This window comes from Hypanus sabinus, chromosome 12 (assembly GCF_030144855.1).
Source record: "Hypanus sabinus isolate sHypSab1 chromosome 12, sHypSab1.hap1, whole genome shotgun sequence".
NCBI lineage: Eukaryota > Metazoa > Chordata > Chondrichthyes > Myliobatiformes > Dasyatidae > Hypanus > Hypanus sabinus.
In genome coordinates this window covers 96,278,421-96,303,120 of record NC_082717.1, presented here as the reverse complement: position 1 = coordinate 96,303,120, position 24,700 = coordinate 96,278,421, and the positions used below count along the sequence as shown (strand labels likewise).

At 39.0% G+C, this 24,700-nt stretch overlaps 1 protein-coding gene across 3 annotated transcripts in view; it reads right to left on the bottom strand.

Moving 5' to 3' along the window:
* Positions 1-24,700, bottom strand: part of tarbp1 (TAR (HIV-1) RNA binding protein 1) — a 379,243-nt gene that overhangs the window by 210,344 nt on the left and 144,199 nt on the right. For all 3 annotated transcript variants that reach the window (XM_059986503.1, XM_059986502.1, XM_059986501.1), the window contains exons 16-17: positions 17,777-18,038; positions 16,560-16,742 (exon numbers count right to left, since the gene is read on the bottom strand). In XM_059986503.1, coding sequence (XP_059842486.1) covers positions 16,560-16,742; positions 17,777-18,038 — 445 coding nt within the window. The remainder of the gene's footprint in view (positions 1-16,559; positions 16,743-17,776; positions 18,039-24,700) is intronic.

Genomic DNA, 24,700 nt, shown 5'->3' with positions numbered 1-24,700 from the left:
GAAATGACACCAAGATTGAACAACTTGTCATATGAAGAGCGTTTGATGGCTCTGAGCCTGTATCCACTGAAATTCAGAAGAATGAAGGGTCATCACATTGAAATCTATTGAATGGTGAAAGACCTTGACAGAGTGGATGTGGAGAGAATGTTTTCTATGGAGGGAGAGTCTAAGACCAGAGGATACAGCCTCAGAATAGAGTGCTGTTTTTTTTTTAATGGCGATGAGGAGGAATTTTTTTACCCAGAGAGTGCTGAATCTGTGGAATTCTTTGCCACAGGCAGCTGTGGAGGCCAAGTCTTTATGTATATTTAAGGCAGAGGCTGACAGATTCTTGATTGGTCAGGGCATGGGGCGAAGGCAGGAGATTGTGGCTGAGGGGAATATTGGATCAGCCATGATGAAATGGCAGAGCAGACTCGATGGGCCAATTGTTCCAATATCTTATGTCCATATGATTCTAAAAGTGTCTTGAACCTGAAATGTTAACTCTGCCACCTGGTTTTTAAGATGCTGCCTTACATACTGAGTATTTTCATCATTTTCTGTTTTGGCTTCAGATCTCCAGCATCCCCAGTTTTGGTGATTTTCAGTTCGTAGTCATGATGAAAAATCAGATTAAATGGTCAAAGATTCCACAAAGTAAACCGTCTGCCCATTGAAAATAATCCTATCTGCCCAAATTAGGAACATATGCCTGGCCTACGAAAATGCTTGTCCATATGTCACTGGAAAGCCTCCAATTCTATCACCTCCTCTGGAAGAATATTCCCTGTATCAACCACGCTCTTTGTAATATCCATTTGATTCCCTCTAAAACTAATTCCTCTCACCATAACCCTTTGTCCTCTTGTTTTAGATCTACGATCTCAGACGTTATGAAATATGAAAGCAAGCTAGCAAACAATATCAAAGTGGAAAGTAAAAGCTCTTTCAAGTATGTAAAAAAGACAGATGAGAGTGGATAAAGGACTGCTAGAAAATGAGGCCAGAGAAATAATGAGGGATATGGAGATGGCAGATGAACTAGATGCTGTAGTGTGAGAGGTGAGAAAAGTGGGTGCTCAAAAAGCTAAAAGATCTAAGGCTACTTAAGTCACTCGGACCAGAGGAACTGTACTCTACGGTTCTGAAAAAGGTAGCAGTAGAGATTGTGGAAGCATTAGTAATGATCTTCCAAAAATCATTGGACTATGGTGTAGTGCCAAAGGATGTAAATTTGCAAACATCACTCCACTGTTTAAGAAAGAAGGAAGGCAGGAGAAAGGAAATTATAGACCAGTTAGCCTGATCTCAGTGGTTGGGAAGATGTTGGAGTCAATCATTAAGGATGAGGTTATGGAGTACTTGGAGGCACTGGACAAGATAGGACAAAATCAACATGGTTTCCTTAAGGGAAAATCTTACCTGATGAACCTATTGGAAATTCTTTGAGGAGATTACAAGTAGGATAGCTAAAGGGGATACAATGGATATTGTATTCTTGGATTCTCAGAAGGTCTTTGACAAGGTGCCACTCATGCGGCTGCTTGCCAAGTTAAGAGCCCATGGCACTACAGGAAAGTTACTGGCATGGTTAGAGCATTGGCTGATTGGTAGGAGGTAGCGAGTGGGAATAAAAGGGTCCATTTTTGGCTGGCTGTCAATGACTAGTTGGTGATCCACAGGGTCAGTGTTGGGACCATTTCTTTTTATGCTGTATTAATTATTTAGATGATAGAATAGATAGCTTTGTTGCCAAGTTTGCAGATGATACTAAGACTGGTGGAGGGGCAGGAAGCATTAAGGAAACAGGTAGAATGCAATGGACTTAAGACAGATTAGAAGAATGGGCAAGAAAGTAGTACATGAAATACAATTTTGAAAAATGCATGGTCCTGCACTTTGGCAGTAAATGTGGAAAGGATATTTCCCATGATAGTCTAGGACATGGAGTCTAGGACAAGAGGGCACAGCCTCAGGATAAAAGGGATTTAAAGCAGAGATGTGGAGGCATTTTTTTTTAGCCAGAAGGTGGTGGATTTGTGGAATTATTTGCTGTTGAGGCCAAGTCTTTATGTATATTTAAGGGAGAGGTTGATAGATTGTTGACTGGTCAGGGCACGAATGGATATGGGGAGAAGGAAGGAGATTGGGGCTGAGAGGAAAATTGGATCAGCCATGATTGAATGGCAGAGCAGACTGATGGGCTGAATGGCCTAATTCTGCTCCAATGTTTAATGGTCTTATTATGGTCTGATTTCCTCCCATGGTGAATATTGATTAGTAGCCAAATTGGCTACTGTAAAACTGGCTTATTGTTTGTATGTATGGTAGAATTAGGTGCGGTGTGAAAGTTAATGCGAATGTGGAGTGAATAAAAAAAAAATCGCATGAAGGTAGGATTAGTGTAAAATGAATACCTGATGGTTGCTGTGGACTAGATTATGTCTCTCTGATTCTCTATGTGATCAGTACTGAAGTGTATCTCAGTCCACTAAAGTTTGTTGTTATTTTATAATTGGGGACAGTTAACACATAAAAAATAGCTGCTAATTAGAGTTAAGACGCAAAAGGAATATATTCATATCTGTGCTGAAAAATAATTTATTCACAGTGTAGGAACATGTATATATTTAGAGTTACTATTTTTTTTGAAGTATTTTGCAGTATGATGTTTGTACTGCTTTTCCATCATTGTCTTCATTTAGCAAAACTACAAATTTTGGTGGTAAGTGGGAGTCCAAGGCCATGTTACTCTGAAAGTGGCAACAACGGTCAATAGGTTGGTGAAAAGGGCATCTTGGGAAGTCGGACAACATAGCAAAGCACTAGTTAGGCCACATTTGCAATATGGTTCCCATGCTAGAGGAAGGATGTGATTATGTTGGAGAGAGTGGAGAGGTGTTTAACCAGAACGTTGCCCACATTGGAGGACTGGGGTTATGGGTAGAGATTGGATAGGCTAGAATTGCTCTACCTGGAGTGAAGAAAGCTGAGGAATTGATCTGATAGATATCATAAGTAAGTAGTAAAAAAAACTGGTAGATGGCCAATGAAGTGGTGGTAGAAAGCAAGATATCTTTGTGACTCTAAATTATGAGTCATGAGGATGACAGCCAGTTTTTCTTTCATTGCAGGGTTATCAAAAAAAATCAACTATAACTAAATAGAGTCTCAGATATGGCAGGGCAGGTCATCTCATTGGTGAATGGGATTATCATTTCTCCATGTTGAATTCAGTGGCTCCTAGTCACTGAGTTGAAGTAGTATGTGTAGTTGTGCCCAAAGATAACAATAGCCCTGCTTCTCTTTCCTCACGGACACTGTCTGACTTGCTGTGTATTTGCAGCATTTTCTGCTTATGCCTTTTAGAGGGACAGAATTGAAAGATGCCAAATCCCTATCAAATCTCTTGGTCAGTTCATAAGTACTGCATGCATTTCTGGTCAACATGTTCTGTAAGAGATTGAAGCAATGAAAACTGCGAGGATGAGAGTATACTTACCAGAAAAAGATGAACAGGTGATCTCTTTATGCTTGAGAACATAAGATGAGAAAGAATTGACTTAACAGAGTTCTTCAAAATTATGAAACATTTTGATAGTGATGATGTAGATAGAATGTTTCTAATGCTAGAGATAATCTTTATAAGGCCGTCACCAAAATATATAAGAAAGGTAATTCAGAAACTTTATTCAAAGACTGGTGAGAACCAAATATTCACAGAGCACGATATAGCCGTACCTCTAAGGAAGGTGGAACTGTGCAAGATTATGAAGGAGAAGGACTCTGGTGGCTTGTGAGGAGCACAAACAAGCATGGACTTGTTGGATAGAGTGGTCTATTTCTGTGCCATATATCTTATGTGATACTATTTTATTTTGCATTGAAATCGCTTTACTAGGAATATATGCCTCACAACAATGCCACATCATAAAAACCAAACTACAACGTATGCTGGAAACCTGAAATACTCAAAGAAATATTACAATGACCTTATGTAGAAATTACAATAAAGACTGAAGTGTTTGTTGAGATCAAAGCTACTGCAAAGTGTGCTGTATGGTAGTAAAAACATGAAGTGGTTATCAATAGTTCTATTGAGAACAAATTAATGAACTAAGAGCAGAAATGTGAATAAATCAACTTTGAGCAGACTGAAGGAAACATGACAGCAAAATTTCATCATGTAAATATGAAACATTAATATGAAAAAACAAAAACTAGATAAATAAATGTATTAATTGCAAAGAAAATCGTATACCACATCAGAAATAAATGGAAAATTAAATTGCAATAATTTATTCTGCTTTATATCAACTTTAGATGAAACGATCATTAGTTAAAAAGATTAGAGGTCAGTAAAAATGAGCAGTGAAATCAAAATTATAATATAATGAAAATGTTATTACAGACTCTCTACAGAATAAACTAGATGTAAGTCAATAACCAAGTAAGTGAGTAATTCAACAGCAGTCGCTAGAAGAAAACTAGGTTATGCTGAAAGCTAATTTATGAAAAAAGTAATACACACTCAAATATTTCCCAGTAAAAGCAGAAATGTATAATTGATATTTATAATTCTGTAATGAACAAATAAATACTGTGAAACCAACACCAGATCTCAGATCCTGATGAAGGGTCTCGGCCCGAAACACTGACTCTTTATTTCCCTCCACAGATGCTACTTGACCTGCTGAGTCCCTCCAGCATTGTGTGTGTGTTACCCTGGATTTCCAGCATCTGCAGTATCTCCTGTGCCCATATCTCAGATAACATTTTGTGAAAGCTAGCAGAATCTAATTGCACAACTTCAATGTGTAATTTTTATCTAGGAAAAGATGACGAGTCTTTCTTGTGATGAAATTTGTCCTGAGAGCTGTCATAATTTAACTACTAAACACGAAAACTTCAGAATATCAGGAGACTTTCAATAACTTGCACAAAATAGGAGGATGCTGTCTTCATCTCTGCCAATTACAATATCTATTAGAGATACAGCTCAGTAACAAGCCCTTCCAGCCCAACGAATCAGTGACGCCCAATTACACCAATGTGACCAATTAACCTATGAACCCACAAGTCTTCGTGATGTGGGAGAAAACTGCAGTACCTGGTGGAAACCCACACAGCCACATGAAAAATGTACAAAATTCTTAAGAGAGAGGTGAGAATTGAACCCGAGTCGCTGGTGCCATGAAGTGTTAGGCTAACTGCCCAAATAGAGACAACATAACTTTTCCTACAAGAGGAAATACTTTCTCCCCCAAGTCACAAAATACTAACATGGACTATTGGTTCAATATGCCATACTAAAAGCAATGTAAGCTGCTCACTAGACTAGCTTGAAATACTGTTTTCTTCCTACGAAGAACCCAGGACATCTTTAGGGAGCAGTGTCTCAGAAAGACAGCGTCCATTATTAAGGACCTCCAGTATCCAGGGCATGCCCTTTTCTCACTGTTACCATCAGGTAGTGTGGAAGAAAAATACTAAGACACTGTGAAAGACGTTAAGGGGTTAATGATTTGTTTTTCCAAAAATAAAGAGTGTGAATTCAAAGCTGGAGTCAATTATCTGTGACTTAGGTACACTGCGTGATTGAAATGTGCGCTGTAGATGGGATGTGAGAATAGTTATGTCTATGCTTCTTTGTTCTGTGGATTGTCACATGTCTGTGATCGAGCAAGCCTGATATACTTGTCTGGAACTGACACTTCAGCAAACGTATAACTGTAACTGTTCAAGGACATACTGTATAATTCATTATTCTGTAGAATTACAGTCTAAATTCCTCCTTATGGCTAGATGCTTCTTGTCATGTACACTTGGGGTATAAATAAGAGTGTACTTTATTATAAAGTGGAGTTCCAAGATCCCGCTTTTAGGTGCTTGGGCTCCCCATGGTATCATGTTATAAATAAAGGATTTTTCTACGGCACTCTCCCTCCAAGTCCGGGTTTTTTTTTCTGCAACAGGTAGGAGGTACAGAAGCCTGAAGGCACACACAGCGATTCAGGAACAACTTCTTCCCCTCTGCCATCTGATTCCTAAATGGACATTGAACCAAGAACACTATCTCATTTTTTTCATATATACTATTTCTGTTTTTTTGCATGATTTTTAATCTATTCAATATATGTACACTGTCATTTATTTATTTTTTATTATTATTATTTTGTTTTTTGTTTTTTTCCTGCTATGTATAATGAACTTTAAAGCTTTGGACACTACCTCACTTTTTTAATATACAGTACAGTATTTCTATTTTTGCACATTTTTAATAATCTATTCAATATACATTAATTGATTTACTTGTTTATTTATTATGTTTTATTTTATTTATTATTAATATTATTATTTTCTCTCACTCTGCTATATTATGTATTGCATTGAACGGCTGCTGCTAAATTAACAAATTTCACATCACATACCAGTGATAATAAACCTGATTCTGACTCTGGTTCTGTAGGAAAACATCTGACCTTAAATGAGAGACTTTTCGCTGTTGGGACTGCCAAATCAAAGCACGAATGCTTCCTAAAAACATGTAAATCAATTTGCACACTGCCACTGATACATTTACACACTCTTAGAGCTAAACCGGTTCCCTTGAGATTCAAGCCAGCCTTCCCTAAAGCCTGGCTATCTGAAAACTTGCTTATACAGTATTCATAACCGAGTAATCGAAGATTGGCACTAATCGATTGACAGACAATTGCCGATGGATATATATAGCTGTCACCAGCTATTGCTATCTAATTCACACCTTCAACATAATTAAGTGGCCACATTATTCGGTACACTTGCTTATTAATGCAAACATCTAAACAGACCTCTATGTGGCAGCAACTCAATACATAAAAGCAAGCAGACATGGTCAAGAGGTTCAGTTGTTGTTCACACAAAGAAATGTAATCTAGGTGACTTTGACTTTGATGATTGTTGGTCCTAGATGGGATGATTTGAGTATTTCAGAAGCTACTGATTTTCAGGCACTACAGTCTCTAGAGTTTACAGACAATGATGCAATAAACAAAAAAACATCTAGTGAGCAGCAGTACAGTGGGTGAAAATGCCTTGTTTTTGGTCAGAGAAGAATGTCCAGGTTGGTTCAAGCTGACAAAAAGGTAGCAGTAACTCGAATAGTCACACATTATGACAGTGCAGAAAAGCATCTGAATGCACAACGTGTTGAACCTTGAAGTGGATGGGCTACAACAGGAGATGACTATGGATATACACTTAGTAGTTCTGAGTGTAGTCTTGAATAACAGGTATAAGGAGAAAGCATCTATTTAAAAAGCTTCAAGGCATCCACCATTGCAAAGAAATATCTCATTCAAAGGATTGTTATTTCTAAAAGAACATGGTCAAGATAGTGCTGATCAACCATGGTGATGTTCTGCAGGCTACTACAATACTTCTAAATATACCTCCTTTGAATTACTGTCACTGCGATCTGCAGCATACAATTTCCCTTTATGCAATTAACTTTTATAACAACTTAATGATCTACAGACTTCATGATCTTCTGAAGGACCTGGCAACTTAACTCTCAAGCAATCAAGTATGACACCTTTAAGCAGATGAAGGTTCATCATCATGTTCAGAAGCAAGGCAAGAGTAGGGAATCTTCAAGCCAACACAGAGCTGAAACACAGAGGAATGAGATCCCTCTACCCAGTATTTTGTTACCAAATGTGCATGGAGGACCTGAGGGCAAGATTACTGTATTGGAGGGAAATGAGAGAATTTTGTATTTGATGTTTGAACAAAACATGGCTTGCTCCCAGTTTGCCAGATATGATGATCAGAACTGAACACTTCTCATTCACAAGGTGTACCGAACTGTTGATTTGGAAAAGGCAAAAGGTGAGGTCTCAAGATGGCGCTTATGGAGTAAACCGCTTTTGGCTTTGCTCCAAACCTTTTACGTCTTTTTAACCTACAAACACCCGTTAAATGATCTTTTTTTACTTATTCTAAAGGGGTTTAAATATATAGAATTTTTCTTTTTAACTATTCGATCTATTTTCAACTCGCTGAAATGTCTAAAGCAAAAGAATCGAAACAGACGAAAGAACCGATAACTTTAGAAACTATTGTAAAGCTTATAGAAGATAAATTTGCGGGTCTGGAGAGAAAAATTACCGAACAGCTTTTTGCGTTTGATGAGCTTTTAAAATCATTCGAAGGAGAACTTAAAACGCTTTCACTGGAACTACAAAAACAACAAGCAAGTATTTTGGTACTTGAAGAAGCCACTCGGAAGAAAGAACATATTATCAAAACTTTGAAACAAGAGCAAGCTTAGACTTCTCAACAGATGGATCGTTATAAATCTAAAATTATTGATATTGAAAATCGCTCTCGAAGGCAAAATCTTCGGCTAATTGGGATTCCGGGAAAGTTTGAGAGCGGTGATCTTACCGTTGTCTTTTCTAAACTTCTAATGGATGTCTTCGGTTCAGATGTTCTGGACTCTCCTCCAATAATCGATCGTGCTCACCGTATCTCTCGCTATCATTCTGATTCAGACAGACCACGGCATGTAATTCTCCGGATCGATTACCCTCATATCAAAGAGTGACTGATACGAGCCGCTCGGAAAAAGGGTATGATTAACTTTCAAGAATTCAAATTTCGTATTTTGGAAGATTATAGCCCTGAAGTTTTAAGGGCAAGAATGGCTTTTAGACCGGTTATGTCTAAATTTCACCAGGAAGGCTACAAGCAAGCGTTGTTATTTCCAGCACATCTGAGAGTTACTTCTGGAGACGGAACTGTTCGGCTGTTTAAATCTCCAGCAGACGCTCAAAGTTTTTTGGAACAATGACACTCTATTGCATTGACTAATGTAATAATTAGTCTATAAATATCGATCTCTTACAGAATGATGGGGTTTTTTTTAGGTATGGCTGACATGTATTTTTTATATATTGTAAAAGTTCTCTTTTTTTTGGTCTATTCTGATTTAATTATTTTTTTATATTTTACTAATCTATTAACCTTGAAAATAACTGATTAGGGTTCCTTTTTTAAGTTTGTATAAGCTTTTTTTTATATTTTTAACATTTAAATATTAAGATTTTAAAAAAAAAATAATAAAATGGCGTTTCTTCTTCCCGACAGACTTTAGTGCCTGGAACGTCATATTCGTTTTGATGAGTTTGAAAGTTTTAAATTCTCATTTAAAATACTATTTTAGTAGTATTTATTTATGGGTTTTATCAATTTAATTTTTTAACCCTTTTGTTATATACATATATATATAATACTAATTTTATATTTTAACTTTTGTTATATTAATCCTTTTTTATAATATGGGTTGTTTGTATTTTTTTCAATTTTTTTTGTCTCAGTTGCCGTCTTGAGACACGGGGGTAATTTTAATATTAGATTGCCTGCTTGCCTCTTTTTGGCTTTTTTCCTGGGGTTTCGAGGGTGGAGGGAGGGGGATTTTTCTTTTTCTTTTTTTTCTTTTTGCTTGCTTTTTGCATAGTTTTATTTCATGGGCCTATATGAAACTACAAAAATGGTTGTAGTGCCGTGACTTCCAGTTTCTCCTTGAACTCACTTCCTTCTTCCGGGTTCATGAGTTCACTTTTTTTTAAACTTATGTGTTAACTGTAATAAATATTGTCAATATGAATAGGATTATTAATTTTGTTTCTTGGAATACTAATGGTTTAAATCATCCGATCAAACGGAAAAAAATATTCAAAGTGTTCCATAGAATGAATGCTAATGTTATTTTTGTGCAGGAGACTCATGTAAGGAAGGTGGATAGTCAACGTTTTTTTAGGTTTTGGAAGGGACAACAGTATCACGCAAATTCGCAAGCCAAAGTAAGAGGTGTTTCTATTTTTATAGACTCATCAACTTCTTTTATACATCATGAAACAATTTCAGATCCACAAGGTAGATTTTTGCTTATTACTGGTCTACTTTTCAATCAAAAAGTTGTTCTAGTTAATGTTTAAGCTCCAAATACTGATTGTCCTGAATTTTTTAAATGCTTATTTACATCTTTTCCTAATCTGAATCAATATAGACTGATAATGGGTGGGGATTTTAACTGTTGTTTAAACCCTGTGATGGATAGATCCAAGCCTACCCAAACTCTTCCGAATAAATCGGCTTCTCTTATTAACTCTTTTATGATTGATTCAGCTATTTGTGAAATTTGGCGTTTTCTTCACCCTAATGACAAAGAGTTTTCATACTTTTCCCATGTTTATCATAATCACTCAAGAATTGATTACTTTTTCATTGATCACCATTTACTCACAAATGTTACTGATTGGAAAAGGCAAAAGGTGGAAGTGTGTGTTTCAGGATAAACTCTTGGTGGCACTCCAATGTAGCAGTTTTCTCAAACTCATGTTACACTGACCTTGAACACCTAACAGTCAAATGCCATTCACTCTATTTACCAAGGGAGTTCTCCTCCACCATCCTGACTGCAGTTTACTTACCACAGTAGCCGACTATAATCAAGCGCATGATACGGCATGATGCCGTCTCCAAACAAGAAACAGAACATCCTGACACATTTCAACTCATAGTCGGGGACTTCAGCCAGGCTTGTTTGAAGAAAACACTGCCCAATTACTATCAGCGTATAACCTGTAGCACCAGATGTCACAACACACAAGACCTTTGTTACTCTAAGATAAGGAATGCCTACCGTTCCATGTCCAGACCACATTTCAGTAAATCTGGCTGTCCTCCTACCTGCATACAGACAGAGACAAAAGAGCAAAGCTCGAGAGGTTAGAGGTGGTCACGGGAGACAGAAGAGCGGCTACTGGATTGCTTCAAGTTAGTTCAAGGACTCATCTGTGGACCTGAATGAATACACCATGGTTACAATGGACTTTATTAAAATAGTTATAGACAAGTGTATCCGCACAATATCATTCAGAGTATTCCAAAACCAAAAGCCCCAGATGATCCGTGAGTTCCAGAATCTGCAGAGGGCCAGATCAAACAGTTTCAAGTGTGGTGACCAAGGAAGTTACAAGGGGTCCAGGTAAGGACTCTGGAAAGCCATCTCAAGGGCCAAGTGACAATTCAGACTAAACTTGAATCAACGAAGGCTGATTGACAATTGCGGCAGAGCTTGAATACTATCACTTCTTATAAGGTTAAACTAAACGACATAGGTAACAACAAGGCTTTGTTTCCACATGAGCTTAATGACTTCTATGCTTGCTTTGACCATCAAAACATGGAGGAACCATCACAGACTCCCACAATCTTCGATCACCTTGTGATTTCCTTCTCTGAGGCCAATGTACAAGCAGCTTTCTGGAGAGTGAGCCCGTAGACAGCATCCGGTCCAGAAGGGGTACCTGGCCAAGTACTAAAGACCTGGCTGAAGTGTTCACTGAGGTCTTTAACTTCTCACTCCAGCAGCCTGAGGTATCCACCTGCTTCAAACAGGCTTCAATTATACAGTGCCCAAGAAGAACATGGAAACCTGCTTCAAAGAATATCATCCTGTAGTATTTACATCCATAGTGATTAGATGTTTTGAGAAGTTGGTGATGAAACTTATCAACTCCGGCCTGAGAAACGACTTGGATCTGCTCCAATTTGCCTACCAGAGCACAGGTCCACAGCAGATGCCATCTCAGTGGCTCTTCACTCAACTCTGGAACATCTTGACAGCAAAGATGCATACTTCAGGATGTTCAGCATTCATTACCATCATCCCCTCAAAACTAATCTATAAGCTCCAAGGCCTTGACCTCAATACTTCCTTGTGCTATTGGTTCTTTAATTTCCTCACTTGTAGACCCCAGTCAATTTGGATTGGCAACAAACACTTCCATAATCTCCTTCAGCACAGGTACACCACAAGTCTGTGCACTTAGCCCCCCATTCTACTCATGACTAAGCACAATTCAATTCAACTTTAATTGTCAGTCAACCATACATGAATACAGCCAAATGATACAGCGTTACTCTGGGTTCACGGTACCAACAGACACACACTGCACAAAGCACACCTAGCATGCATAAGATAGAAAGATACGGCCACTCAACAAAAGAGTCTAAACTCAAACCATACAATGCCACCAAATCTGCAGACGACCACAACAGAGATTGTCTTTTGCCGAGCGAACACTGGGGCGGGGGGGCAGCGCTGACTCCAGTCCGGACGCCACTACACGCAGCCGCCACTTGGGCACACCGGCTCTGAGGCCTCTTTCCCAGCAGCTGTAAACAGGTGACACTGCCCTTGTCTTTGCGCATAGAAGACAGAAAATACAGATAGTTCTGTGGCTACCAACCCTACAGAGAAGGATTCATTAGAAAAGGCAAATAAAGTAACACAGGTGATAGCTGAGCGGGATGGCCATTCCTTTCAGTGAGCCAGACTTTAGCTTTGGCTCAACAGGTTTAAGCAAGATAAAGTTGTGAAGTATCTGGCACCTTTCTCTTTTTGTTCTCATTTCTTCATTCCTGGTTTGTTAAGACATAGTACTGCAGTGAGAATGGCTCCAGGGGCAGTGTTTTGTACTGTGTGTGACATGTGGGAAGTTGGATAAACACATCTGCACTAGGTGCACCAAGCTGCATCTTCTAAGAGAACGTGTTAAGGAACTGGAGCTGCAACTCGAAGACCTTCAAATTATACAGGAGAATGAGGAGGTAATAGACAGGAGCTACAGGGAGGTAGTCACCCCTAGGTTGCAGGAGACAGGTAACTGGGTGACTGTCAGGAGAAGGATGGGGAATGCACAGACTCTGCAGAGTACACCTGGGGCCGTTCTCCTCCGTCATAATTATACAACTTCAGATAATGTTGGGGGGGGGGGGGGGGAACGATCTACCAGAGGGAGAAGCAGTGACTGGGTCTCTGTCATTGAGCCTGGTGCTGTGGCTCAGAAGAGCAGAGAAGTGCAGAGAACTGCAGTGTTGCTAGGAGATTCCGTAATCAGACGAACAGAAATGAGGTTCTTTGGGTGCATTTGAGACATTGGCTGGTATGTTGCCTCCCAGATACCAGGGTCAAGGATGTCTTGGATTGAGTCCAGGGCATTCTCAAGAGCAAAGTGACCAGCCAGAAGTCTTGGTGCATATTGGCACCAATGACATAGGTAGACAAGATGAGGAGGTCTTGAAGACAGATTTTAGAGAGCTAGGTAGAAAGTTGAGAAACAGGACCTCCAGGGTAGTAATCCCTGGATTGCTGCCTGTGTCACGTGCCAGTGAGGGTAAAATACAAACCCCATTTCCAGAAAAGTTGGGATATTTTCCAAAATGCAATAAAAACAAAAATCTGTGATATGTTAATTCACGTGAACCTTTACTTAACTGACAAAAGTACAACGGAAAGATTTTCAATAGTTTTACTAACCAAATTAATTGTATTTTGTAAATATACACAAATTTAGAATTTGATGGCTGCAACACACTCAACAAAAGTTGGGACTGAGGCATGTTTACCATTGTGTTACATCACCTTTCCTTTTAATAACACTTTTTAATCGTTTTGGAACTGAGGAAACTAATTGTAATAGATTTGCAATTGGAAATTTTCTTCATTCTTGCTTGATATAAGACTTCAGCTGCTCAGAAGTCCATGGTCTCTGTTGGCTGATTCTCCTCTTCATAATGCGCCATATATTTTCAATAGGAGATAGATCTGGACGGGCAGCAGGCCAGTCAAGCACATGCACTCTGTGTCTACAAAGCCACGCTGTTGTAGCCCATGCATAATGTGGTCTGGCATTGTCCTGCTGAAATAAACATGGACGTCCTGGGAAGAGACGTCACCTTGATGGCAACATACGTCTCTCTAACATCCTAATATACGCCTCAGAGTCAATGGTACCTTCATGTACATGCAATTCACCCATGCCGTGGGCACTGATGCACCCCCATACCATCACAGATGCTGGCTTTTGCACCTTTCGCTGATAACAATCAGGATGGTCATTTTCATCTTTGGCACGGAGAACTCGACGCCCGTTTTTTCCGAAAAATAGCTGAAATGTGGACTCATCTAAACACAGCACACGATTCCACAATTTTTATGTCCATCTGAGATGAGCTCGGGCTCAGAGAACTCGCCGGCATTTCTGCATAGAGTTGATATATGGCTTCCTCCTTGTGTAATACAGTTTCAAGTTGCATTTCTGGATGCAGCGATGGACTGTGTTAAGTGACAATTTTCCAAAGTACTCCCAAGCCCAGGTGGCTATAATTGTCACAGTAGCATGACGGTTTCTTAGGCAGTGCCGCCTGAGGGCTCGAAGAACACGCGCATTCAACAGTGGTTTCTGACCTTGCCCTTTACACACTGAAATGTCTCTGAATTCTCTGAACCTTTTCACAATATTATGTACTGTAGATGCTGAAAGACCTAAATCCTCTGCAAACTTGCGTTGGGAAATGTTCCTTTTGAACTAACAATTCTCTCACGAATTTTGGCACAAAGGGGTGAGCCAAGACCCATCCTTGCTTGCAAAGACTGAGCCTTTGATGGACGCTACTTTTATACCCAGTCATGATACCTCACCTGCTACCAATTAGCCTGCTTACTGTGGAGTCTTCCAAACCGGTGTTACTTGAATATTTTGTGCACTTTTCAATCTTATTTTAACTCTGTCCCAACTTTTGTTGAGTGTGTTGCAGCTATCAAATTCTAAATTTGTGTATATTTACAAAATACGATTAAGTTGGTCAGTAAAACTATTGAAAATCTTTTCTTTGTACTTTTGTCAGTTAAATAAAGGTTCACGTGAATTAACATATCACAGATAATTGTTTTATTGCATTTTGGAAAATATCCCAACTTTTCTGGAAATGAGGTTTGTAGGATGATATGGCAGCTGAACATGTGGCAGAGGAACTGGTGCGGGTGGAAGGGGTTCAAATTTGTGGATCGTTAGGATCTATTCTGCGGAAGCTACAACCTGTACAAAATGGATGGGTTGGATCTAAACCCGAGGAGGTCCAATATCTTTGCGGGCAGGTTTGCTAGACCTATTTGGGAGGGTTTAAACTAGTTTGGCAGGGAGATGGGAATTGGGGTTGAGGATGGGGTAGTTGATTTACAGACAAAGGCAATCTGTTATGAGACTGCTAGCAAGAAGAGGCTGATGATAGGGCAAAATTCAGTCAACAAAATGAGTTGCAATGTAAAAGATGGACAAAATTGAAAAGGGTGAACACAGGACTGAAGGTGTTATATTTGAATGCACACAGTATATGGAAAGGTAGATGAACTTGTAGCACAGTTACAGATTGGCAAGTATGACATTGTGCACATTGCTACATTTGGGCTGAAAGAAGATTATAGCTGGGAGCTTAACATCCAGGAATATGCATTGTAACAAAAGGACAGGCAGGTAGCAGAACAGAGGTAAGAAGGAATAAGGAGGAACCTCGCCTCCACCTGTTCTCGCCAAAGCCTATTGAGCCAAAGCCTGACCGTTCTGACTGAGACCACTCCTGTGAGGACTACTCCGCTAGATGGTACCTCTTTTTTTTTAAATGGAGACTAGGATTTTCAAGTTCTGCTCTGGACCAGCACAGGAACGCTTCTACTGTGCCTACCAATCACTGTCCAATCAAAGACTCCCATTGAAAACTGGCTGCTTTTTCAAGCCCCACTCCAGACCTGCGCAGGAACGCTTCTACTACATCTGCACCGCTGTCCATTCAGACATGCAGACAACTATTCACCTAAAACTACCAACTGATTTTTCATCTGGAACTACTGCATCCTACTTGATACATGTCTACCAGCCACTGCCCACTCTATATGTCTGCGCTGGTCACATACTCAAACAACATCTAAATTTGATGCTGAATGCTATACATTCAAATTTAAAACAATTTGAATGGATTGCTAAACTCAATTTTTAAGTTTGAGCATTTTTGACTGCTTTTCAAAGTGAAATGTACATTGTTTAAATCTCTCTCTCTCTCTCTCTCTCTCTCTCTCTCTCTCTCCAAGAATATATTCAAGTATCACTTGAACATCACAGGTTCTCACTCTGACCATAGCTTGCTTCTACAGTTGATTCTAGAAGTCTGCCACCTTATGCTAGGGTGAAAATAATTGTGACATTGTTGCGATATTAAAGACGCAATTAATCCACATTTGATCAGTACATTTGGGTGAAGATCATAAACTTGATTCATTTGATGCGAAGCAAACCCTTTCCTTCAAGGGCATCTTCAAAAGATACTGCCTCAAGAAGGCGGCATCATCTCATTATTCCTCTTTTGCACAACTTATTAACTATATTTTTTATTTATAACTTATAGTAATTAATGTCATGCACTGTACTGCTGCCACAAATTTCACAATATATGTCAGTGTTAATAAACCTGAATATGACTCTGATTCTAATTGCAAACATATGCATGACACAATGTGCTGTTAAGACCAGGAATATCCTCAGTGAAAAGGTAGCAGAAGTATATTCAATAAAGACATCTTAAAAGAAAATTCTTTCAAAGAGCTATCACAACCAATGGAGATCAAATAGTTTCCATTCTTGAAAGTACTGATTCACGTATGCCAAAGATGATAATATTAATCTTACCTCCTTCACTTTCAGTTGAATAGGACATTCCTCCACTATTGCAAGTAGTTGATGGTCAAAGGCAATCTGTACGAAAGCACTTAAAGTAGGCCAAAAACATAGCTGGTTGTTGTTCAGATCCACCACTGCCTTCCAAGCTAGGTCAAGAGACTTCACACACAGAGACTCTTCAGACCTAGAGAGCTAAACAATTCAAGAACAAATTCTCCTCTATACTAATCCAGTTGAAAAGAAAATTACCAATATAGTTGAATTTCAGGCTGCTTTGTTAAGTGCTTGTTGAAACAAACTTTTGCCAAGATTTCCAGAAAGATTAACGTTATTTATATAGTAGCTACAAGGTGTGAAATTCAACCAATGTTTAACTTGCAGGAATAATTCAGTGATGTCTTCATACCAACAAGCCCACAATTTCTCACATCTAATTTGTAGGTGGCATGGTAGCATATCACTGTTACAATGGTTGTAAGCCAGGTTAAGTTCTGGCACTGTCTGTAAAGAGTTTGTTCTGCATACATTGCCTCCAGATGTTCTGCTTTCTTCCCACATGCCAAAGAAGCAAAGGGAGGACGAGGAGGCAAATGTGAGTGTCAAGGGGATTCAAAGACAGCATAAAAGCAAATGAAAGGGCCAATAAGAGGCTTTATAGGGCATTGGTCAAACCGTACTTGGACTATTGTGAGCAGTTTTGGGCTCCTTATCTAGGAAAGAGTGAGCTGGCTTCCAGAAATGAAAGGGTTAAGTTTTCAGTGAGCTTGATAGCTCTGGGCTTGTACTCGCTGGAGTTTAGAAAAATGGGGGAGGGGGAATATAATTGAAATCTATTGAATATTTAAAGGCCTAGATAGAGTGTATGTGGAGAGAATGTTTCCTACAGTGAGGGAGTCTGGACCGGAGGGCACAGCTTCAGATAGAGGGACATCCCTTTAGGACAAAGAAGAGGAGGAATTGCTTTCGCCACAGAGTGGTGAATCTGTGGAATTTATTGCCATAGATGGCTGTGGAGTCTAAGTCATTAAATATATTTAAAGCAAAGGTTGATAGGTTCTTGATGAGATCAAAGGTTACAGGAGAATGGGGTTGAGAGTGATTATAAGTTAGCCATGATGGAAGGTCAAAGCAGACTCGATAGGATGTAATCGGACAGTGCGGCCTCTTTAGGCTAGAATGGTCTGTTATCAGGTTGTATCCCTAAATAAACAAACAATTTTGCTTACCTTGCTGACAAGAATCTTCATGCACTGCAACACGGGAAGTACTTGGTCTGCTGGAACTATGTTCAGAGCTTCAATACAGGCGTGGAGTGTGGGTGTTGCATTTTCTACAGTATGTGAAGAAACTTCACCACTCTTCTTGGCTGCACTCTCAGGCAATGGAAGAGATTTGTTCAAGGTAAAATAAATACAGACCCATTGGTCATGGACATACTGTGCAGATATTTTCCCCCAGCCTTGAGCTGAAGATCCATCCTCTAAAAGTCTAAAGGAGCAGAGAAAAATTGCTTCAGTTTAACACCAGGAGCAGTAATACACTAATTCAACATTTTATAAAACATTTCAGCATTTCAGCAAATATATTCTGCTCCTGTCACCTTTTAAATTTTTGCCAGGGTGTTAGTAAGACCACAACTTGTGTGCTGTGCACAGTTTTGGTCTCCACGTATGTGGAGGAATACATGGGGAACAGCTTGCTCTCCATATTGTACTGCCTGCACTTGTGTATCTAGACAGCTAGGAAGCAATATTCATGGTCAACTCTGACAGACAGAAGTCCTCACCTCACCATAAGTATGTGTTTGTGTATATATATATATAAAATTAATTTAAGTAAGTAGTGCAAAAAGAGACACAAAATAGTGAGGTAGTGTTCATGGGTTCACCATCTATTTAGAACTTTGATTGATGACTGATGGGAAGAAGCTGTCCCTGAAATGTTTAGTGTGTGTTTTCAGGCTCCTGTACCACCTCTTTGATGATAGCAATGAGAAGAGGGCGTATGCTGGGTGATGGAAATCCTTAATGATGACTGTCGTCTTTTTGAGGCATTATTTTTGAAGACATCCTTAATGCTGGGGAGGTTACTGCCCATGATGGAGTTGACTAAGTTCACAGATTTCTGCAGCTTTATCTGATCCTGTGCACAGCAGATGGTGATGCAACCAGTTACAATGCTCTCCACGGTACATCTGTAGAAGTGTGTGAGTGTCTTTGGTGACATACCAAATTTCCTCAAACTGTTCATGAAATATAGCTGCTGTCATGCCTTCTTTGGAATTGCATCAATATGTTGAGCCCAGGATAATCCTCACAGATGTTGAAACCTAGGAACTGGAAACTGTTCACCTTCCTACTTCTCATTCCTCAAAGCGAACTGGTGTATGTTCCTTCGGCTTCCCCTTCCTGAAGTCCAAAATCAATTCCTTGGTTTTCTCTCCTTACTGACATTGACTGCAAGGCTGTTGTTGCAACACAACTCAACCAGCTGATCTATCTTACTCTTGTACAGCTTCTTATCACTATCTGACAATTTACCAATAATAGTTATGTCATCAATAAATTTGTAGATGGCATTTGAGCTGCACCTAATCACAAAGAATGGGTGTAGAGAGAGTAGCATGCATCCTTGAGATGCACCAGTGTTGACTGTCAGTGAGAATAAAATGCTATTCCTAATCCACACAGAATGTAGTCTCCCAGTTAAAAAGTCAAGGATCCAGTTGCTGAGGGAGGTACAGAGGCCCAGGTTTGGAGCTTGTTGATTAGAACTGAGGGATGATTAGTTTGAATGCTGAGTTACTGTCAATAAACAAAAGCTGATGCAGGTGATCCAAGGCAAAGTGGAAAGCCACTGAGATTGTATCTGCTGTAAAACTATTGTGATAGGCAAACTGCAGTGTGTCCAGGTCTTTGCTTAGGCAGGAGTTAACTCCAGCCATGATCAACCTCCTAAATCACTGCATCAGAGTGCAACCGTCTCAGTCACTGAGACGGTTCACCCTGCTCTTCTTAGGCACTGGTATGGTTGCTGCCCTTTTGAAGCTGGTGGGAAATGCAGCAGTGAGAAATTGAAGATGTCCTTGAACACTCGCCAGTTGGTTGGCACAGGTTTATATAGCCTTACTGAGAACACCATCAAGACCTGATACCTTGTGAGGCTTCAGCACATGGAAAGATATTCTGACATCAGCTTCTCAGACAGAGATCATCAGATGCCACATAAAAGGCACTGAGATAATCTGGGAGTGAAGCATCACAGCCAATCATGATGTTAGGATTTGCTTTGCAGGAAGTAATGGCCAATGTGCATCCAATTGGTTTGTCTTTAGCTACTTTCTGCTACTTGCTTCAGCTCCTGTTTCTTTTGTTCTCCAAGTGCATCATAAAATGATCATGAATGAACAAGTTTTGTGCCTCTTTTCTGTCTTTTGAAAGAACCTTGGATGAAAAACATCAGAATCCTACATGTGGCAATGTCAGCAGGATGATTGCAAAGATTTAGAACTTGGAAAAATCACCCAGATAAAGTGGAGTATTTGGAGAAATGGAAGATGAACTTAATGAGTACTTTGCTTCAATCTTCACTGTAGAAGACACTAGCAGTGTGCCAGAGATCTGTGAGTGTCAGGGAGCAGGAGTGAGTGCCCTTCTAATTACAAAGGAAAAAGTGGGTTCCGATGACATCATCGTCGAGGATGACAGCCTAAGTCACTAGCTCCTCCGGAAAAACGCGTATTAAGCCCAATTAACCCATCAAATATAGTATTTTTGGAAGTATTTGAACTGATAAGAGGGGCAAGAATGGGGAAAAAGAATGGAAATTAAAAAAGCAACACTGCGGAGCCTGCAGCTGAGAGGAGTGCAGCGAGCGGCTCTCCTACCCAACCACGTGCTAGCAAGGCGCTTGTTCAGGCGAAGCAGCAAATATGGTCGAAATTTTGAAAGAGATAAGGGAGTTCCAGAAAGATATAAAACAGCAGCTACATGATACTAAGTCAGAGCTCGCCAATGTCAGTCAAAAAATAGTGGTGGCAGAGACTCGAATTGAGAAGGTAGAAGATCGTGTTCAAAATGTGGAACGGATACTAAGTAAGACAATAAAAATATTAAATCAACAAGAAGGTAAACTGCTTGACCTGGAGGGAAGATCACGGTGGAAAAATATCAGAATATACAACGTTCCCAAAGGAGCGGAGGGCTTGTCTATGACAGAGTTTGTCAGAAAGTTGCTGCAGGATGTGCTGGAGCTTCCCTCGACTATGGAGCTGGAAATTGAGAGAGCGCGTGTGCGCTCGTCCCGAAGCCTACCCGAGACAGAGCAGGTAAGCCACACTCAAAAATAATTAAATTCCTTCAATATAGTACCAAGGTGGAGGTTCTACGAAGGGCATGGAGTCAGAAGAGGGTGCTTTTAGATGATAAATTAATATATTTCAACTAAGATTCCCCCCCTCCACGTTCCTGCAGAAACGTAAAGAATACTCTGAAGTGAAGCGAATACTAAAACAAGAAAGGATTCAGTTTCAAACTCTGTACCCTGCTAAACTTCGAGTGTCTTATCAAGATGGGATCCAACTGTATCAGACAGTGGAAGGGGCGACTACAGTCATGAAGGTCAGAGGGTTGCTCATCAGCCTGATCAAACTGAGGGAAAGACTGGCAGAGGAATTATCCCGCTCCGCTTGGGAAATAGTGTGAGAATCGAGAAGGCAAGAGACGGGAGGAGGCTGAGAGAAGTCTATCAGGAAGAAACTGGGAGTTTTCCAAAGACAGCCTCTACATAAATATATATATACATATATATATAACGGAGGCCCTCAACTCACAAGTAGGAGGGGTTATCCCCTCAGCTAGACACTTCCTCTAGCTCAATGCAGGGGCATCTACCAGAGACCTCAGCCTTGGAAACAGACATTCGCTGCCATTTTTGTTATTATTTGTGTTTCTTGGTTCTTATTTGTTCAGGGAGAAGATCGATTAAGTTTTATTCCGCTAATTTCAATGATACATTGACAAATAAATACAGATGGCTAAGGACAAAGTAAAATTCATTTCTTTTAATGTCAATGGGCTATTAAATCCAATCAAACGTAATAGAATTTTATCCAAAATGAAAAAAGAACAAACCCATGTAGTATATTTATAGGAAACTCATTTAAGTAATAAAGAGCATAGAAAACTAAAGAGAATGGGCTTCACTAATTTGTTTTTCTCCTCATATAAATCAGGACATAGGAGAGGCGTTGCTATTCTTATCTCAAATAAGATAAATTTTGAAAAAAGTATTCGAAGTGGGAGTTAAGGAGGTCAGATATATTCTGGTAAGGGGGAATATAGACAAAAATTCAGTTACTCTATTGAATATATACGCACCCCCTGGAAGTGATATTGGTTTCTTTCAGAAAATTACTGATATTATGGTAACGGAAACAGAAGGTCTTCTGATATGTGGGGGAGACTTAAATTTACAATTACATCCAAACTTAGACTCTTCCAATAGAAAAACCTATGAAACAAAATCCTTACATAAGAAAGTTAATACACTTTTTGAAGATGTTGGTTTAATTGATATATGGAGGGACCTTTTCCCCGACAGAAGGGATTACACTCATTATTCTGCTCTCCATTCTGTATATACAAGAAAAGACTATTTCATAACATTTGGAAAAGACAAAGACAAAATAAACACCTGTGGAATTGGGACAATAGATGTAAGTGACTATGCACTTATATATTTATCTGTTGATTTTGACCTACAACCAAAGAATACTATTTGGAAACTAAATTCAAGTCCACTCAATGATCTGTACTTTAAGGAACAAATTAAAAAAAAAATTGGTCTCTACTCAGAATTTAATGATAATGGAGAGGTTTCACCTCCCATTTTACGGGATACTCTAAAGGGTGTCTTAAGAGGGAAAATTATAGCGATATCTTCATATAAGAAAAAAAAAGTTATAAAACATTAGAGGAATTGCAAAATAGGCTGAAGGAACTAGAGAAAAAACACAAATTGAATTTGGCACAGGATACATTGGGGAAATTTTAAAAAATTAGGAATGAAACTAAGTTTGGCTATGCAAGAAATCAGGAAAAATTTAACGTTTCTGAAACAGAGACATTATGAAAGTGGATCAAAGTCTATGAAAATACTGGCGTGGAAACTGAAAAAAAAATAGCAGAAAATAGAATTCATAGAATTAGGGACCCAAGAATGAAAATGATAAAAAATAAGCTAAGTGAAATTCAAGAAGCTTTTGAAGTGTTTCACAAAACTCTATATTCCAAATTTCCAGGAGGAAGCATAACCCAAATTGACACCTTCTTGAATTCTCTACAGTTACCCACTTTAAGCGAAGAACAAAATAGAGCGCTGACTGCTGACATAACTGAAGTTGAATTAAAAGGCTTAAATCAAGCAAGTCACCAGGATCAGATGGGTATACGGCAGAGTGGTAAAAAGAATTTAAAAATGATTTATTCCTGTTTTACTCCCCACACTGAACTGGGCTCTAAAAAAGGCACAAATGCCACCCAGTTGGAAGGAAGCGATAATCTCAGCTATACCGAAAGAAGGCAAGGATAAAATGGAATGCAGGTCATTTAGACCAATATCCGTTCTTAATGTGGATTATAGGTTATTTACCTCCATCATGGCCAAACGATTAGAGGAGTTTCTACCCATACTGATACGTAACGATTAGACAGGTTTTATATGACAACGCCAAACACAAGACAATATACGAAGGACACTTCACATTATGGATCATTTACAAAATAAAATAAAATCAAAGCAATTGTGATAAGCGTGGACGCTGAAAAGGCATTTGATTCGGTTAATTGGAATTTTCTTTACAGAGTTTTACATAGATTTGGTTTCCAAGACACAATTATTAAAACTATACAGACACTATATGACAACCCTACTGCTAGGATTAAAATCAATGGATATTTATCAAATAATCTTACCCTAGAAAGGGGCACGAGACAGGGTTGTGCATGGTCACCGCTACTCTTTGCATTATATCTGGAACCATTAGCTCAATACATCAGACAAAATGAAGATATCAGGGGAATCATTATTAAAGGGACAGAGCGTATATTGGCTTGTTACGCAGATGACATTTTGATCTATCTAGGGCAACCAACATAGTCTTTACCTAAATTGATGCGATCCTTTGAACAATATGGTCAATTATCAGGATACAAGATCAAAATAGATAAAACCCAATTACTTTCATATTACTGTAGCCCACCAAGAGAAATTGAAAGTAGATATCCCTGGGCATGGCAAACAGAGTCTTTCAAATATTTGGGCATCATTATGCCAAGAGATTTGGCAAAATTATCAGAATGTAATTATCAGCCTTTATATAAAAAAATTAAGGAAGATACAGCAAGATGGAACCTGATTCCTTTTTTCAGTCTCAGTTCAAGGATTGAGTCTATTAAAATGAATATACTGCCCAGACTGTTATATCTCTTTCAGACCCTACCAATAGAGATTAATCAAAATCAATTCAATGAATGGAACAAGATGTTATCAAGGTATATTTGGCAGGGTAAAAGGCCTAGAGTTCATCTCAAAACTTTGCAATCAGCAAAGGAAAAGGGGGGGGGATGGGGCCTGCCTTCTCTTAGAGATTATTATTTTGCAGCATAGTTGAGAGCTGTGATATGTTGGTGCAACCCATCATATGACACTCAATGGAAAAACACTGAGGAGCAGGTACTTCCCATCCCTATACAAGCAATTTTGTCTGATAACAACCTGAAAAGGTACATAAATACTATTGATAACCCATGGGTGAAATTGACTCTTAAAATATGGAAAACTACTATAAAGGAATATAATCTAGAGGGAGATATTGCAATTCTTAAATGGTGTGCATATGACTTGGATTTCACACAAAATAAACTGGATGCTAGATTTAAGGACTGGACAGCTAAAGGAATAACAGTTCTTTGCAACATAATGAAAGAAGGAACACTTCAGTTTTGAAATGCTTAAAGAGAAACACATTAGAAAAACAAGATTTTTATTGGTATTTACAGACGCTGCAGTATGTAAATAAGATGCTTAAAAATGTAACATGGTTGATAGAGCTATTTAGAAAAGCATATAATTCAGATAATGGTAGTAGA